The 18,960-nt window shown below is 45.0% G+C and overlaps 1 protein-coding gene across 6 annotated transcripts in view; it reads right to left on the reverse strand.

The window, feature by feature from the left end:
* The window catches only part of tdp1 (tyrosyl-DNA phosphodiesterase 1), a 98,865-nt gene that overhangs the window by 72,128 nt on the left and 7,777 nt on the right, over window positions 1–18,960 (reverse strand). For all 6 annotated transcript variants that reach the window (XM_072272980.1, XM_072272986.1, XM_072272970.1 and 3 more), the window contains 4 exons: window positions 15,961–16,004; window positions 14,223–14,278; window positions 10,952–11,048; window positions 5,251–5,285 (listed from right to left, as the gene is read on the reverse strand). In XM_072272980.1, the coding sequence (XP_072129081.1) occupies window positions 5,251–5,285; window positions 10,952–11,048; window positions 14,223–14,278; window positions 15,961–16,004 (232 nt within the window). The remainder of the gene's footprint in view (window positions 1–5,250; window positions 5,286–10,951; window positions 11,049–14,222; window positions 14,279–15,960; window positions 16,005–18,960) is intronic.

The following is an 18,960-nucleotide window of genomic DNA, read 5'->3' on the forward strand; positions in this document are numbered from 1 at the left end:
AGAATTTGGATAGGCTAGCACTTTATTCCTTGGAGTGTTGGAGACTGAACAGTGGTCTCATATAGGTGTATGAAATCCCGAGGTGCATCGATTGGGTGAATGCGATCAGTCTTTTACCAAGCATTGGGCAATCGAGAACTACAGGGCATGGATTTAAGGTAGAGAGGGATGTTTTATTAGGCACTTGAGGGGCAACTTTTTTTGGTATAGACACACACAAAGATGGTGTACAAACATGGAATGAGCTGACAGAGAAAGTGGTTGAGGAAGTTATAGCTTTTGACAGGTGCACGGACAGGAAAGGTTTGGAGGGATATGGACCAGAAATGCAGGCAAATGCCACCAGCCAGAATGGGCATCGAAATTGAACTTGGTTTATGACTGTCACGTGTACCAAGATTCAGTGAAAAGCTCATCTTCCATACTGTTCATACAGATCACAGTGCACTGAGGTAGAACGAGGTAAAGCAGTAACAATGCACAATAACGTATTATGGCATCTTGGTCGGCAAAGACCATTTGGGACAATGAGACAGCTTCCAAAGCTATCAAATATCAAAAGGGCTAGAGTGGATGTGAAGGGGATGTTTCCAACAGTGGCAAAGCTGAGAGCCACAAGGCACAGCCTCAGAATACAAGGATGTCCCTCTAGAACAGAGATAAGGAAGAATTTTTTCAATCAGAGGGTGGTGAATCTGTGGAATTCATTGCCATAGATGGCTGTGGAGGCCAAGTTTTTGGGTATATTGAAAGCCGTGGTTGAAAGGTTCTTGATTAGTAAGGGTGTCAAACGTTACAGGGAGAAGGCAGCAGAGTGGAGTTGAGTGGGGAAAATAAATCATGATCAAATGGCGGGCAATACAGACAAAATGCTGGAGGAATTCAGCAGGCCAGGCAGCATCTATGGAAAACAGTACAGACCTGCTGAAGGGTTTCGGCCCGAAACATCAACTGTACTCTTTTCCATAGATGCTGCCTGGCCTGCTGAGTTCCTCCAGCACTTGGTGTGTGCTGCTTGGATTTCCAGCACCTGCAGATTTTCTCGTTTATGATCAAATGGCAGTGCAGACTCGATGGGCTGAATGGCCAGACTCGGCTCCTATGTCTCCTGGTCTTATAATTCCCATTTACCTCAATGTGACAGAATCCACAAGACACACTGGGGCAAATGGCCAGCACATCACCAGCCTTGTGCTAATAAGAATCAGGACTTGGGTGGCAGGTGTACAGGACACAGGGGTTGCCAAATCCCGCTCCATCTTAAACCAGCCCACACGGACTACAGGTGCACAGAAACACCACGGACCGCAGGCTCCCCTCCAAGTCAAAGACAATTCAAAGTTCAAAGTAAATTTATTATCAAAGTATGTGTACCATGTAGAACCTAGAGATTCACTTCTTGCAGGCAGTGACAAAACAAAGAAACAACAGAATCCATGACAAACATCCAACGTGCGAAAATCATACAAACAATAAAAAGTAAAACAAGTAACACTCAGAACATGAACCACACAGTCCCCGAGTCCACAACCAGGGAGTTAGTTCAGACCAGAGGTGAGTGAAACAGGTCCAGGAGCTCAGGTCCAGGGTGGAGGGGAGCCGATGGGAATGTGGGGAGAATAAAATGGGATTAAGGTCAGATTTGTGTAAATGGGTACAAGGAAGGGTATAGTGAAAGCGCTTTTTTTTTTGTGTGTGACATCCAGACAAACTATTTCATACCCAAGTACCTACAGGTAGTACAAAAGGGGGAAAAGAAACAACAGACTGCCGAACATCATATGACACTGACAGAGAAAGAGCAGTGCAGGTAAATAAAAGGGGCAGTAATGTAACGGGTTCAATTCCGCGGTTGTCTGTAAGATATTACTGTTATCCCCTTGGCTGCCTGTGTTTCTTCTGGGTGCTCTGGTTTCCACGCACATTCCAAAGTCATTTGTAGCTTAATGTCCAGCTGGAGGGTTTCTAGCCCGAAATGTCGACTGTACCTTTTTTCCATAGATGCTGCCTGGCCTGCTGAGTTCCTTTGTGTGTGTCCCTCTGCTTTCCAACATCTGAAGATTCTCTCTCGTTTGTGATATTAGGAGGTCAATTGGTCAGATTAGTGTAATCGGACGGCGCAGGCTCGAAGAGCTTGTTACTGAGATGTATTTCCATATCAACAGGGTTGAAAAAGAGTACAGAGAAAATGTCCAGAGGGCCTGAGTCATAAGGAAGGACTGACTAAGTTAGGATATTATTCCTTAGAACATAGAAGATTGAGAGGAAATGTGGCAGGTGTATACGAAATTATGAGGGCTATAGATAGGGTGAATGCAAGCAAGCTTTTTCCATTGAGATTGGGTGGGACTACAATTAGAGGTCATGGGTTAAAGGTAAAAGGTGAAAAGTTTAAGGGGGAAGAGGGGAAACTTCACTCAGAGGGTTGTGAGAGTGTGGAATGAGCTGCTAGCACAAGTGGTGCATGCGAGCACGATTTCAATGTTGAGGAGAAGTTTGGGAGGTACATGGATGGTAGGGGTATGGAGGTGCAGGGCGATGTGAGTTGACAACTCCTCCCTTGGAGGGTCAGACACCCTGAGCCAATAGGCTGGTCCTGGACTTGTTTCCTGCCATAATTTACATATTACTATTTAATTATTTATGGTTTTATTACTATTTAATTATTTATGGTGCAACTGTAACCAAAACCAATTTCCCCCGGGATCAATAAAGTATGACTATGACTATGTTTAGATGGCTTAGGGATGGACTAGATGGGCCAAAGGGCCTGTTTCTGTGCTGTACTTTTCTATGACTATAAAGTGCAAGGACCATGATGGGTTAGACTGGGAACCACAAGAGATCTGTTTGGTGGTCCCAAAGGTGGGAAAGAAGGTGGCCTGGAGCCTGGTGGCAAGGATTCTCAATCTCTTATCATTCCTGCCCAATGGGGTGGGCAGGGACTGGAAAAGGCCACTGTCCCTTCTCCTCCAATCACACAATCCAAACATCCTTTACGTTGCCGTGGGGTTCGGCTCTCCTTCACTGCACATTACCCATTGGACATGGAGCTACAGGAGGGCTGTGAAATCTAGATATCCCAATCTCCTCCGATGGAAGGGTAGTACGAGTGGCGGGGGGGGGGAAGGGAAGAGTGGTATTTACTGTAAACTGGGTCTGGTTTGGATGACATGTTCCTGAACCATAACGTGCGAGATGGGGCTGATGCTGGACAGTAGAGAATTCAAGCCTTTCAGCTCGAGAAGAAGAGCACTGAGATGAGAACGAGGGGAGGGATTTCTTCTCTTGGCACATACCTGGAATTCACTAGCCCAGTCTTGTAGCCACTCAAAGCATATTCAAGGTTGGGATGAGTGAAGTCACGCTCACTTTGGGATTCATGGATTGTAGGAAGGGGTAGGAAAGTCAAAGTAAATTTAGTATGAAGTATGTATGTGTCACCATATACTACCCTTAGATTCATTTTCCTGCAGGTATTTACAGGAAAAAGAAACACAACAGAACTTACAAAAAACCTACATAAAAAGGCAAAGACTGACAAACAATCATAAGACAGTAAGTCACAGGAGAAGATTTATGCCTTTCAGCTATTCGAGTCTGCTCTGCTATTCCATCATGGCCGATTTATTATCCCATTCAATCCCATTCTCCTGCTTTAGAAACCCAGAAAACCTACAGCACAATACAGGCCTTTCGGCCCACAAAGCTGTGCCGAACATGTCCTTACCTGAGAACTACCTTAGGCTGACCCATAGCCCTCTATTTTTCTGAGCTCCACGTAGCCATCCAGGAGTCTCTTAAAAGTCGCTATTGTATCCACCTCCACCACTGTCACCGGCAGCCCATTCTACGCACTCACCACTCTCTGCGTAAAAAAACTTACCCCTGACATCTCCTCTGTACCTACTTCTAAGCACCTTAAAACCGTGCCCCCTCGTGCTAGCCATTTCAGCCCTGGGAAAAAGCCTCTGACTATCCACACGATCAAGGCCTCTCATCATCTTATACACCTCTATCAGGTCACCTCTCATCCTCCATCGCTCCAAGGAGAAAAGGCCGAGTTCACTCAACTTATTTTCATAAGGCATGCTCCCCAATCCAGGCAACATCCTTGTAAATCTCCTCTGCACCCTTTCTATGGTTTCCACGTCCTTCCTGTAGTGAGGCAACCAGAACTGAGCACAGTACTCCAAGTGGGGTCCAACCAGGGTCCTATATAGCTGCAACATTACCTCTCAGCTCTTAAACTCAATCCCACGATTGATGAAGGCCAATGCACCATATGTCTTGTTAATCACAGCGTCAACCTGCGCAGCAGCTTTGTACGTCCTGTGGACTCGGACCCCAAAATCCCTCTGATCCTCCACACTGCCAAGAGTCTTGCCATTAATACTATATTCTGCCATCATATTTGACCTACCAAAATGAACCACTTCACACTTATCTGGGTTGAACTCCATCTGCCACTTCTCAGCCCAGTTTTGCATCCTATCGATGTCTTACTGTAACCTCTGACAGCCCTCCACACTACCCACGACACCCCCAACCTTTGTGTCATCTGCCACTTCTCCCCATAACCTTTGACCTCCTTATTAATCAAGAACCTATCAACCTCTAATTTAAATATACCCAGTGACTTGGCCTCCACAGCCATCTATTGGATACAGCTGCAGAGTTTGCCCTTCTGGCTTTCCGAGCCGTACCATTCCAGCAACCCCAATTAACACTAACCTAATTATGGGACTATTTACAATGACCAATTAACCTACCCACTATGTCTTTGGACTGTGACAATGAATTCCACCAATTTACCATCTTCTGGCTAAAGAAATTCTTCCTCGTCGCTGTTCTAAAGGGACTTCCTTGTATTCTGATCCAATGTGCAAAGAAAGACAAATTCTGCAAATAAAATAATACTGAGAACATAAGTCCTAGAAAGTGAGTCTGTGGATCGTGGAATCAGTTCAGTGATGAAGTTATCCACGCTGGTTTAGGAGTCTAATGGTTATAGGGTAACAACTGCTCCTGAACCTGGTGGTGTGAGCTGTGATGTTGAATGGTAAGGTGTGCGTGAGGGACGAATGGCTTTCTCTTGCCTTTATTTCTTTCCAATGGAGAGGGAATTAGTTTCAGTGCTTCCCAAACTCTGAATGACCTGGTGAATTCTGGGCCAACGGGAAAGAACATCACCATGGTACCTCATTACACACCATTCAGTACTTGGTACTCAAACACCTGCTTACTTACGTGTGGTGGGTCCCATAGGCAATTTCCAACTTCGCCTGAAAACATTAAAAAGCTTTTATTACACAGCCGTCAAATTAACAGCAAAAATACACAGAAACTGCGATAAGGCAGACAAACAGCGCAGGAAAACACTTCTCAAACCAAATCGCACACACTGACCAAATTTACATCCAAGCCAGTCCCATTTGCCTGCATTTGGCCCATATCCCACTGAACCAGGGGCTCCCAACCTGGGGTCGAATGACTCCTTGCTTAATGGCATTGAAGCATGGCATTAAAAAGTTTGGGAACCCCTACTCTAAACTTCTCCCATCCAGGTACCTGTCACCTGTCTTTTAACCACTAGAACTGAACTTGCCTCTGCCTTATCTTTGGTGGCACGGTAGTGACTCTGGTTCAACTCTGCCGCAGTCTGTCAGGAATTTGTATGTTCTCTACGAGGACCAAATGGCTGAAAAGACCCATGTTTATTGTCCATCCTTATTTGCACCCCTCTGGTCACTCCAAAGGGCACTCAGAGTCAACCATGCCGATGGGTTCGGAGTCCGGTACAGGTCAGCCAAGTGGCTGATTTCCTTTGAAGGGCAACACAAGGGATCCAGAGGCAATTTTATTATAATTTGTGTATTCCACCACCACCTTTACTGGCACTAGATTTTAATTCTAGGATTACTTCATAACCTGAATTTAACTTACCCAGCAGCTGAGGTGGGATTCGAACTCATGCCTTCTGTCCTGATGTTGGCACTCTTACCGAGTCACTGCCATGGAAACACTTACCCATCAGGCTCCTCAACCGTGAGCATCAGAACTAATCATCCAATCACTGTGTTTTCTGGAATCGCAAAGTGCCCCATACAAAACTGCAAAATGTGCATTTGAATGGCTGGGAGGTAACTCAGAGTGTTATAAAAAGCAAAACACACAAAATGCTGGAGGAACTCAGTAGGTCAGGCAGCATCATGCAAATTAATAAACAGTCAATATTTCAGGCCGAGTCCTGAAAAAGGGTTTTAGTCCAAAACATCCGTTGTTTCTTCATTTCCACAGATGCTGTCTGACCTGCTGAGTTTCTCCAATAATTTTTGTATGTTGCTTTGGATTTCCAGCATTTGTTGTGTTGATGCTATAAAAATGCAGACCCATTCCCCTTTTCCACTGTGAGAAAGCAAATAGGACTGGCCACACAGTCACATCCTTCAGCTCCTTCCTCTCTGTCTCAGAATCCCGTTAGGCTATCTTAGACAATCCCAACCTGCGCTTACTTAGCGCCTGCATACTTGTAAACTGGCCAATCAGGAGCTCTAAAAACCAGCGTCCACCTAAAGAAAAACGAGTTGTGGAGAGCAGAGTGGGAAGGTTTTAGGGTAGGAATTCTGGAGTGCAGGGTCTCCGCAGCAATGGAAATTGGAGTAGACAGGAGAGTGTGGAATTGGGGCAGTGCTCAGAAACAATTGCAGAGAAAGGGCAGGATAGTAGGGCTTCAACTAGAGGGCAATCATTTAAAACAAACAAGGCTTTGCAGATTTAGGAGGGCAGAATGGTAGACACTGTATACCTGGACTTCAGTAAGGTCTTCAAGAAGGATCAATCAAGTGTGACAGTGGAAAAGTGTGTATGGAACCAGAGGAGATGGCAGAGGTACTTAATGAATACTTTGCTTCAGTATTCACTATGGAAAAAGCCCTTGGCGATTGTAGGGATGACTTGCAGCGGACTGAAAAGCTTGAGTGTGTAGATATTAAGGAAGAGGATGTGCTGGAGGTTTTGGAAAGCATCAAGTTGCATAAGTCACTGGGACCGGAGGTGATGTACCCCGGGCTACTGTGGGAAGCAAGGGAGGAGATTGCTGAGCCTCTGGCAATGATCTTTGCATCATCAATGAGGACAGGAGAGGTCCTGGAGGATTGGAGGGTTGTGGATGTTGTTCTCTTATTCAAGAAAGGGAGTAGGATTATAGACCAGTGAGTCTCACTTCAATGGTTGGTAAGTTGATGGAGAAGATCCTGAGAGGCAGGATTTATGAACATTTGGAGAGGCGTAATATGATTAGGAATAGTCAGCATGGCTTTGTCAAAGGCAGGTCGTGCCATATGAGCCTGATTGAATTCCTTGAGGATGTGACTAAGCACATTGATGAAGGAAGAGCAGTAGATGTAGTGTATATGGATTTCAGCAAGGCATTTGATAAGGTACCCCATGCAAGGCTTTTTGAGAAAGTAAGGATGCATGGGATTCAAGGGGACATTGCTTTGTGAATCTAGAACTGGCTTGCCCACAGAAGGCAAAGAGTGGTTGTAGACGGGTCATATTCTGTATGGAGGTCGGTGACCAGTGGTGTGCCTCAGGGATCTGTTCTGGGACCCCTACTCTTCGTGATTTTTATAAATGACCTAGATGAGGAAGTAAAGGGATGGGTTAGTAAATTTGCTGATGACACAAATGTTGGGGGTGTTGTGGATAGTGTGGAGGGCTGTCAGAGGTTACGGTGGGACATCGATAGGATGCAAAGCTGGGCTAAGAAGTGGCAGATGGAGTTCAACCCAGATAAGTGTGAGGTGGTTCATTTTGGTAGGTCAAATATGATGGCAGAATATAGTATTAATGATAAGACTCTTGGCAGTGTGGAGGATCAGAGGGATCTTGGGGTCCGAGTCCATAGGACACTCAAAGCTGCTGCGCAGGTTGACTCTGTGGTTAAGGCATACAGTGCATTGGCCTTCACCAATTGTGAGATTGAGTTTAAGAGCGGAGAGGTAATGTTGCAACTGTATAGGACCCTGGTCAGACCCCACTCGGAGTACTGTGCTCAGTTCTGATCGCCTCACTACAGGAAACATGAAACCATAGAAAGTGTGCAGAGGAGATTTACAAGGATGTTGCCTGGACTGGGGAGCATGCCTTATGAGAATAGGTTGAGTGAACTCAACCTTTTCTCCTTGGAGCTATGGAGGATGAGAGGTGACTTGATAGAGGTGTACAAGATAATAAGAGGCATTGATCGTGTGGATAGTCAGAGGCTTTTTCCCAGGGCTGAAATGGCTAGCACGCGAGGGCATAGTTTTAAAGTGATTGGAAGTAGGTACAGAGGAGATGTCAGGGGGAAGTTTTTTTTACACAGAGAGTGGTGAGTGCATGGAATGGGCTGCTGGCAGCGGTGGTGGAGGCAGAAACAATAGGGTCTTTTAAGAGACTCCTGGATGGCTACATGGAGCTTAGAAAAATAGAGGGCTATGGGTAAAACCTATGTAGTTCTAAGGTAAGGACATGTTCAGCACAGCTTTGTGGGCCGCAGGGCCTGTATTGTGCTGTAGGTTTTCTATGTCCCACAAAGTCCTGCAGGGTTTTCAAGCTCAGGATGGGAGACCAGAACAAGAGGTGATAGGTTTACAGTGGAAGGTGAAATACTTCAGGAGAATCTGAAAGGAAACTACTTCACTCAGAGGATGGTGCAAGAGTGGAACAAGCTGTCTAAGTGGAAGATGCAGGTTCAATTGTAAGATTGAAGGAAAGTTTAGAGGGGTACATGGATGAGAAAGAGATAAAGAGGGCTATGGTCTAGTCGCAGGTAGATGGAACTAGGTAGAAAAGAGGCTGACACAGACTAGATGGGCTGAAGGGTCTGCTTCTGTGCTGTCCTCCTCTATGACGACTCCATAACAGGTTTGTAAGATTGATCACATCGGATCCAGGGTAAGCTAACCAATTGGATGTAAAATTGGTTCGGCAGAAGGAGACAGTGGAAGAGTTGTTGTTCAGGTCAGAGGTCTGTGATCAGTTCTGTGCCGCGTGGATCTGTGCTGGGTCCTCCTCTCCACAGATTCTGTCTACACTTCTCAATGCCTGAATAAAGCAGCCAGCATAATCAATGAAAGGATTAATGTATGAAAAGCATTTTATGGTTCAGGGCCTGTATTTGCTGGAGTTTAGAAGAATGAGGGGGTAATCTCAATGAAACCTACTGAATATTGAAAGGCCTAGTTAGGTTGGATGTGAAGAGGATGTTTCCTATGGTGGGGGAGTCTAAGACCAAAAGGCAAAGCCTCTGAATAGAAAGCCATCTCTTTAGAACAGAAGTGAGGAGGAATTTAGCCAGAGGGTGGTAAATCTGTGGAATTCATTACTACAAGCGAGTCATTGAGTTCATTTAAACTGAAATTTGACAGTTCTTAATTAGTAAGGGCGTCAAGGGTCACAGGGAACAAGCAAAATGGGGTTGAGAGGGATAATAAATCAGCCATGATGGAATGGCAGAGCAGACTCGATGGGCCAAATGGCCCAAATCTGCTCCTGTTTTATTGTTAAAAAGTGGGAAAGTAGCCATCAGCTGCTACTGCGGGATGCATGCACACCACTGTCAGGAGAAACACACCCAGAAAGGTCAACCTGTATCACCACAGTACAGGCAACATCATCAACCTGACATTCCCCCGAATCCACTCACCAGCAGGCAAGGCTGCCCTCTGGTGGAGAAATCCAGACTTTCACTAATTGGTGGATAATTGAAATGGGAACTGCGGAGAATGGAGTTGCAAATTACATGCAACACATTGCAAAACATTTGCCTGTACTTCCGGATGGGATGCAAGAGACCAGTGAATATTTATCACTAGGGACGCCACGGTAGTGTAACTTCTGGTGCTACACTATTACATACCAAGGCAACAAGAGTTTGGAGCTCAACCTGAGCATCCTCTCTGAGAAGTCTGTACATCCTTCTCATGAGGTGTGGGTTTCCTCCGGGTGCTGCCTGCTCTACGCCGTATCTCTATATAAATAAAAATAAATTATTCACCATCTGTAGGATGGTGCGGTGAAGAAATATTCGTGCAAAGGTACACAGAATGTGCAGTCTCTTTCCGAGGGTTGGGTTGGGAAATCAAGAACTAGAGGGCACAGGTTTAAGGTGAGAGAAGAGATTTAAAAGGAAACTTAGGAGACACCTTTTCCACTCAAAGGGTGGTCCATACATGAAATGAGCCACCAGAGGTGGGGGTTGAGGCAGGTACATTAACAACTTTTAATAATCTCCACCATTAGGTTTCTGAACGGTCTGTGAACACTACCTCACTATCCCTCTTTTGCACTATTTATGTATTTCATTGTTATAGCTTGTCTTTAAAAATGCCTTGCACTACAACGCCGCCACAGAACAACAAATTCCACCACATAGCGTCAATGATAATAAACCCGATTCTGATAAAATTCACTTGGGTATAGGAGAATGGACGAAGAGGAGGCGGATGGAATACAGCGTTGGGAAGTATATGGTCATGTCAGAATCAGAATCTTCAATGATGGGTGCTGCTCTCCTGTGACAGCACCTCATATAGATGTGCTAAATGATGGGGATGTCTTTACCCATGATGGACCAAGCCGTATCCGCTATTTTTTCTCGGCTTTTCTGTCCAAGGGCATTGGTGTTTCCATACCAGGCCAATGTACTCTCCACCACTTATCTACGTTTGTCAAAGTTTTAGATGACATGCCAAATCTTCACAAACTGGCCCAGACCCGTTCATTCCTGGAATCATTCTCACGCACCTTCTCTGGGCCCCCTCCATTGCCAGCACATCCCTTCTCAGTTAGGGGGTCCAAAACTACTCACAATACTCCAAATGTGGTCTGACCAGTGACTAGTACAGCGGGCTTCACATTAAACAGCAGGAGGGACTGAGCTCCTGACCGACTACACACTTACCTGACAGAGGCGGACATTGGGATAGGGATGAGCTTCCTCATGCAGCTGTGCCTTTGCCAGTCTCTGCTCGCCGTGGACAATCAGCAAGGGCTTGGTCCTGCAATCGAAGGTTGAGAGAGGGAGAGAGATAGAGAAGGTGAGGGGAAGGGGCTTTCCTGATGCATTTCAGTCTTCTTCTGCATCAGCCAGGACACAACAGGACACAGGCTCCACCTTACAGAACATAGACCACCAATCGCTGCTGGGTCCTCCCCTCCATGGACTCTGTCTACACCTCCTGCTGCTGTGGTAAAGCAGCCAACATGATCAAAGGCCCCACCCACCCCAAACACCCTCTCTTCCCCCGGCCAGAAGATACAAGAGCCGAGAGCATGGCTCAAGGACATCTTCAGTCCCAGGGGCCCCCAACCTTTTTTGCACCGCGGACCGGTTTAATATTGACAATACCCTTGCGGACCAGCCGACAGGGCGGGGGGTGGTGTTAGTCAACAGTGGGCATGACAGGGAATGAGGAAAGGTGCAGCTGACTCATATCGTTTCCTCGCGGCCCGGTACCTGTCTGCGGCCCAATGGTTGGGGACCGCTGTTCTACCCCACTGACTATTGAACCATTCCCAAGAGTGACAAGATGGACTCTTGACCACATAAGCAGCCTTTTCATGACCTTGTCTGCCGGCATTGCAGGTTCTCTGTAACACATTATTCTACGTTGTGGTTGTTTTACCTGTATCACCTCAATGTACCGTGCAGTCTGTATGAATGGTTTGCAAGACAAGCTTTTCACTGCAATTTGCTACGTGTGACAATAATCACCAGTTTACCTGATCCACCGGGGTGTAGCCACTGTCTAGAGTAAGCAGCTACTTTACCTGACACAGGTGAGACAGTCCTGGCACGTGAAGCCAGCTTTTGTGGATGGGGCGGATGGGATCTCCAGTGAGATCCAACAGCCAGGAAGGTGGCTCCGCGACACTCCGTGAAGAGCAAAGAGCATGACAAGGCACAGAAGGAGTCATGGTCATCCACTGCAACTAAGGAAGACCCCAGCTGTGATGACTACTCGTACCACTGGACTCAGACCTCCAAGGTCGAGAGAGGGGAACTGCCCAGTGCAACGGCTTTTCCACTTTTAAAAGCTCTCCCACGCAAAGTTTCAGATATGACGGACAATCATCTCAACATCAGGTTCCACCGCCATATTTGACAACATGTTCCAGATATCAGACACTCTCAGTGTAGAAATCAGAGTGGGGTTTTAAACCAATACCCAAGGACACCTTCGCTCCATACATGGTCACACTTAACCCTTTGTATACACTCAGTGGCCACTTTATTAGATACACCTGAACATCTACTTGTTAAAGCAAATATCTAATCAGACAATCATATGGCAGCAACTCAGCACACAAGGTCAAGTGGTTCAGTTGTTGTTCAGATCAAACATTAGAATGGGGAAGAAAGGCTCTAAAAATAAACCAGGAAATTATAGGCCAGTGGGCCTGACATCAGTAGTGGGAAAGTTATTGCAAGGTATTCTAAAGGGACCAGATATATAAATATTTGGATAGACATGGACTGATTAAAGATAGTTAGCATTGCTTCATGTATAGTAGGTTGTGTCTAACCAATCTTATAAGAGTTTTTTGAGAAAGTTACCAGGAAAGTTGATCTACAAGGACTTTAGCAAGGCATTTGACAAGATCCCACATGGGAGGTTGGTCAAGAAGATTCAGCCACTCGGCATTCAAGATGAGGTAGTAAATTGGATTAGACATTAGCTTTTCAGGGGAAGCCAGGGAGCAGTAGTAGATGGTTGCCTCTCTAACCAGAGGCCTGTGACTGGTGGAGTGCCGCAGGGATCGGTGCTGGGACCATTGTTGTTTGTCATCTATATCAACGATCTGGATGGTAATGTGATAAACTGTATTAGCAAATCTGCAGATCACACCAGGACTGGGGATGTAGTACACAGTGAGGAAGACTATTATGGCTTACATGGATCTGAACCGGCTGGAAAAGTGGGCTGAAAATTGGCAGCTGGAATTTAATGCAGACAAGTACGAGACGTTGCACTTCAGTAGGACCAACCAGGGTAGGTCTTACACAGTGAGCGGTAGAGCACTGAGGAGTGTGGTAGAACAAAGGGATCTGGGAATACAGGTCCATAGTTCATTGAAAGTGGTGCCACAAGTTGATAGGGTTATTAAGAAAGCTTTGGTACATTGCTCTTCATAAATCAAAGTATTCAGTACAGGAGATGGGATGTTACGTTGAAGTTGTGTAAGACATTGGTGAGGCCTAATTTGGAGTATTATGTGCAGTTTTGCTCACCGACCTACAGGTAAGACATAAATAAGGTTGAAAGAATACAGAAAAAATTTACAAGGATGTTGACGGGTCTAGAGGACCAGAGTAACAAGGAAAAGATTGAATAGGTTAGGACTTTATTTCTGGAACATAGAAGATTGAGGGGAGATTTGTTAAAAGTATACAAAATTATGAGGGTATAGATAGGGTAAATGCAAGCAGGCTTTTTCCACGGTCGGGTGGGACTACAACAAGAGGTCATGGGTTAAAGGTGAAAGGTTTAAGGGGAACACGAGGGGAAACTCCTTCACTCAGAGGGTCGTGAGAGTGTGGAATGAGCTACCAGTGCAAGAGATGCATGCAAGCTCAATTTCAACATTTAAGAGAAGTTTTGATAGGTACTTGGATGGTAGGGGTATGGAGAGCTGTGGTCACTGGGAATAAGCAGTTTAAATGGCTCAGCACGGACTGAATGGGCCAAAAGGCCTGTTTCTGTGCAGTACTTTTCTATAAATGTAATCTAACTGACTTTGACCAGGGAATGATTGTTGGTGCCAGATAGGGTGGTTTGAGCATCTCAGTATCTGCTGATCTCCTGAGATTTTCGCACACAGTCTCTAGATTTTACAGAGAATGGTGTTAAAAAAAAACAAAAAAAAACACATCCAATGAGGGGGCAGAAATGTCTTGTTAATAAGAGAGGTCAGAGGAGAATGGCCAGACTGTTTCAAACTGACAAGAAGGTGACAGTAACGTAAATAACCACACGTTACAACAGTGATGTGCAGCATCCCTGAATGCACAACACATTGAACCTGGAAATGGATGGGCGACAGCAGCAGAAAACCATGAACGTAGCAAGATTTTCTTACATTTGTCCTTCAACACCTTTCTAAACAAGGCACTCATCTCTCACTACTGACTGCATTTTCTGCATCGATGACTTCCTGAAGACCCAACTCACCTGAATTCTTCAGGATACTGCTTCATAAGCCAAGGAATATCGATGCAATAATTGAACTGAAAGATAAAACGTTAAAAACATATAAACGTTATAAAAAAAATTTACAACAAATATAAATAAATACCTCTGCTAAGCAGCAGCCCCATGTCATGACCAGTCCCTATGTACTTCTATTCCCCATCAGGAAGGTCTTAATGCTTTTTGCCTTTTTGTAAACAACAGACCCAACCAGTTCCCTCCACCACCACACTCCTCCGTCTGGCAGAAATGGTCCTCATCCTGAACAATATCTCTTTCAGCTCCTCCCACTTTTTCCAAACAGAATGGATAGCCGTGGGCCCCTGCACGAGCCCTAGCTATACCTGCTTTTTCATTGGCTACTTGGAACAGATCATGTTCCAAGCCTTCCCTGGTAATGCTCCCCAACTCCCTCTGCACTACACTGGTGCTGCTTCCTGCACCCCTGCTGAGCTCAACAATTTCACCAGCTTTGCCTCCAACTTCCACCCAGCTCTTAAATTCACTTGGTCCACCTCTCCCCTTTCTCAATCACTTTGTCTCCATCTTTAGAGACAAGCTGTCCACTGATATATTTTATAAACTTACGGACAAGCTACCTTGACTATACCTCTTCCCATCCTGTCTCCTGTAAAAATGACATTCCCTTTTTTCAGTTCCTCCATCTCCGCCGCATCTGTTCCAAGATGGGACTTTAGGTTTCATGACATTAAAGAACGGGGTTACCCTTCCTCTACTGCTAATGGTGGCCCCTCCATTTCCCGGACATCCACCCTCAACCCATCTTCCTGCCAGCACAACAGTCTCCAGAGTTTACGGAGAATAGTGTGAAAAACAACATACATACAGTGAGCATGGGTAAAAATGCTTTGTTAATGATAGAGGTCATAGAATGGCCAGTTTATTATACTGTTTTCCCATAACACTGCAAATTTCTACCTTTTAAAATCTACACTCAGTGGTCACCTAATTGGGTACACCTGTACACCTGCTCATTAACGCAAATATCTCATAAGCCAATCAGGTAGCAGCAACTCAATGCGTTAAAGCATGCAGACACGGTCAAGAGATCCAGTTGCTGTTCAGAGCAAACACCAGAATGGGGAGGAAATGTAATCTGGGTGACTTTGACCATGGAATGATTGTTGAGACGGGGTGGTTTGAGTATCTGAAATTGCTGATCTCTTGGGGTTTTCTCACACACACACACGTCTCTTAAGAGTTAACAGAGAGTGGTGCAAAAAACAAAAAGAAGCAGCCATTGAGCAGCAATTCTGTGGGAGAAAACGCTGATAATCAGCGAGGTCAGAGGGGAATGGCCAGAAGTTGACAGGAAGACGACTGTAGCTCAAACAACCACACATTACAACAGTATCTCTGAACGTACTACACATTGAACCTTGAAGTGGGTGAGCTACAGCAGCAGATGACCACAAGAATACACCGAGTGGCCACTTCATTAGCTGCAGGTGGAACCGAAAAAGTGGCCACTGTGTGTGTACCCAATCCCTTTTAAGGGTTATTTAATGCCTCCCCCATTTTTTATGTAGTATTTTTGGAATTATGGGTTGCTGCAAATATTTCTCCACATTTCCTGTATCAAAGCTACCCATTTTGAACAGCCCTATTCAACTGACTAAACCTTCTGCACTCTACACAGAGTAACCTAACTACTTTCCCAGTGCTCCCTCCCCGACACAGTGGAATGGGGTTTTCTCACCTGAGCAGAAGCTACTATTGTCCCAAAGAGTGGCGATAGAATATCTGTAACAGTTTTAAGAAAACAAAGATAATTAAGACAACTCAGATCCTCAATCCCGACAATATCACTGTAAATTTTCTCTTTCAATTTTATCGATACATTTCCTGTGGGTAGGTGACCAGGACTGCAGGCAGTACTCCAGATCCAACCTCACCAACATCTTCAATATAACACCCAACCTCTGTACTCAATGCATCAAGATTTTACATAGAATTAAAAGATGCTTATAAAATACTGAGAGGTACAGATGGACAGCGAGTATCTTTTTCCCAGGGTCAAAATGTCTAATACCAGAAGGAATGCATTTAAGGTGAGAGGGGAAATTTCAAAAGAGATGCGTGGGGCAAGTTTCTCTACAGAGTGCGGTCAGTACCCGGAATGCAATGCTGGGGTTGGTAGTGGAAGCAAATACAGGCCAGCAAGAGGCACGTGAAGAGGGTTATGGACGTTTGTTGTGCAGGCAGAAGGAATTAGCTTAATTAGATAGCTAGAACATGGAACAGTACAGCACAACACAGGCCCTTCCGCCCACTATGCTGTGCTGCCCTTTAACCTACACCAAGATCAATCTAACTCTTCCTTCCCCTACAGGCCTCTAATTTTCTTTCATCTACGTGCCTATCTAAGTCTCCTTCCATAAGCAGTAAGGCTGATCAACATCTCCACACCCGCAACCACCACTACTTTATCACTTCCCATCAGTCACCTTATGTACAAACACTCCTGTGCCTAGCATTACTTTTTGTACATACAATCAATGTCTACAAGCTATTTTATAAGTTTACGTTTATTATGTTTTTATTATTATTATTATATTCTTTATCTTATTGTACTTTATTTCATGCTGCATCAGATCCGGAGTAACAATTATTTTGTTCTCCTTTACACTTGTGTACTGGAAATGACATTAAACAATTTAGAATATTACATGTTTCTAATACAGGTGTCCCCCGCTTTTCGAACGTTCACTTTACGAAACCTCACTGTTACGAAAGACCTACATTAGTTACCCTGTTTTCGCTTTCAGAAGGTGTTTTCACTGTTACGGAAAAAAATCAGTGTGCGAAAAAATCAGCACGTGATAAAAGGCAGCGCGCACCCCGAGCAGCCGCTCTCCCCGGATTCTCGCCGGTATTGCTTTAACAAGTGCCTATAAGCAGCCGTTAGCAAGATGAGTTCTATGGTATCGGAAAAGCCTAAAAGAGCTCGTAAGGGTGTTACACAGCATAAAACTGGACATAATTAAGCATTTTGATCGTGGTGAACGAAGTAAGGACTAAGTGAGTTTGGCTTGTGGAAGCTGCCGAAGATGATGTTGAAGAGGTTTTGGCATCCCATGACGAAGAACTGACAGATGAAGAGCTGATGCAATTGGAAGAGGAAAGGATAACAATTGAAACCGAATGAGTAATGATAAAGTACGATTTTAATTGTGAAAGGGTAAGTAGGTTTAGGGGATATTTGCAGGATGGTTTGAGTGTTTACAAAGAACTGTTTGATAGAAAAATGCATGAGGATCAGCTGTCAAGCAAGCCTTCCACATCAGCCACAGCCGACAACGAACCTCGACCTTCAACATTGAGGTGAGCAGTCATAGGAGAAGATGAGTTGCCTGCTCTAATGGAAACAGACGATGAGATGACACCCCAGTGTCCCACCACCCCAACCCCCAGGCCACGGACAGATATTGATTTGCGGAGAATGCAATGGTAGCCGGGAGGCTCACAGCACATCTTTCAAGAGAAAAGCCGAAATAAACATGCTAATTAATCAGGTGCCGCCGACACGTAATTGTCGGCCCAGATCAGTGCCGATTGTCCATTGCATCACCTCTGATCTGGGCCGACAATTACGTGTCGGCGGCACCTAATTAATTAGCATGTTTATGTTGGCTTTTTTCTTAAAGATGTGCTGTGTGCCTCCCGGCTACCGCTGGACTCCTGCGTGCTTTGCGGCAATGTATGGGTCAGCCGCCTGGAGGGTGGGGGCCACTGCACCACCCCAACCTGCGACGACTCAGTCTAACAGACCATCATCCATGTGCTCGGCGCTGTCCCGATTCCGGTAAGTGATACTACACTGTACATACATTATTTCTACTTTATATCGGCTGTGTATTTTTACATGTTATTTGGTATGATTTGGCAGCTTCATCGCTTAAAGGTTACTGGAGAGAGTGTTTTTGCCAACAGCGCTTGCGTGAGATTTTCTGCCAACGGCGCTTGCGTGAGATTTTCGCTACGGAGAACAGTTCAGTAATGATTGTGGAAAAGTATTTCTACTTTATATAGGCTGTGTATTTATCATATCATTCCTGCTTTTACTATATGTTACTGTTATTTTAGGTTTTATGTGTTATTTGGCGTGATTTGGTAGGTTATTTTTGGGTCTGCGAACGCTCACAAAATTTTCCCATATAAATAAATGGTAATTGCTTCTTTGCTTTACGATATTCCTGCTTACGAACCGTTTCATAGGAATGCTCTAACTTCAGATGGCGGGGGAAACCTGTATATCTATGTACCTTTGCCACCACCTAACAGGGCATTTCTTGCACTCAGCCTGCTCCGTATAAAAAACCTTCCTCAGAAATCCCCCCTACATTTTCTCCAATCATCTTAAAATTAAGCCTTCTTGTATTAACCATTTCCAGTCTGGGAAAAAGTCTCTGGCTGTTCACTCTATCTATGCCTTGTATCATCTTATATACCTGTAAGTCACCGCTCACCCTCCTTTGAGAAAAACCCTGGCTCGCTCACCCTGTCTTCACAAGCCATGTTCTCTAACACAGGCAGCGTCCTTGTAAATCTCCACTGTACTCTCCACGTCTCCTTTTCCTGTGTTGTTCTATGTTTTAAATCTCCAACATCACTACTTTCTGAAACCCAGAGTGTTCATCTCAACTACATGAGGCTTTGGCTCCAGAATTTGAGAGGAGAACTGATGACTACAAATAAC

The sequence above is a fragment of the Mobula birostris genome, chromosome 1 (assembly GCF_030028105.1).
Source record: "Mobula birostris isolate sMobBir1 chromosome 1, sMobBir1.hap1, whole genome shotgun sequence".
NCBI classification, from domain to species: domain Eukaryota; kingdom Metazoa; phylum Chordata; class Chondrichthyes; order Myliobatiformes; family Myliobatidae; genus Mobula; species Mobula birostris.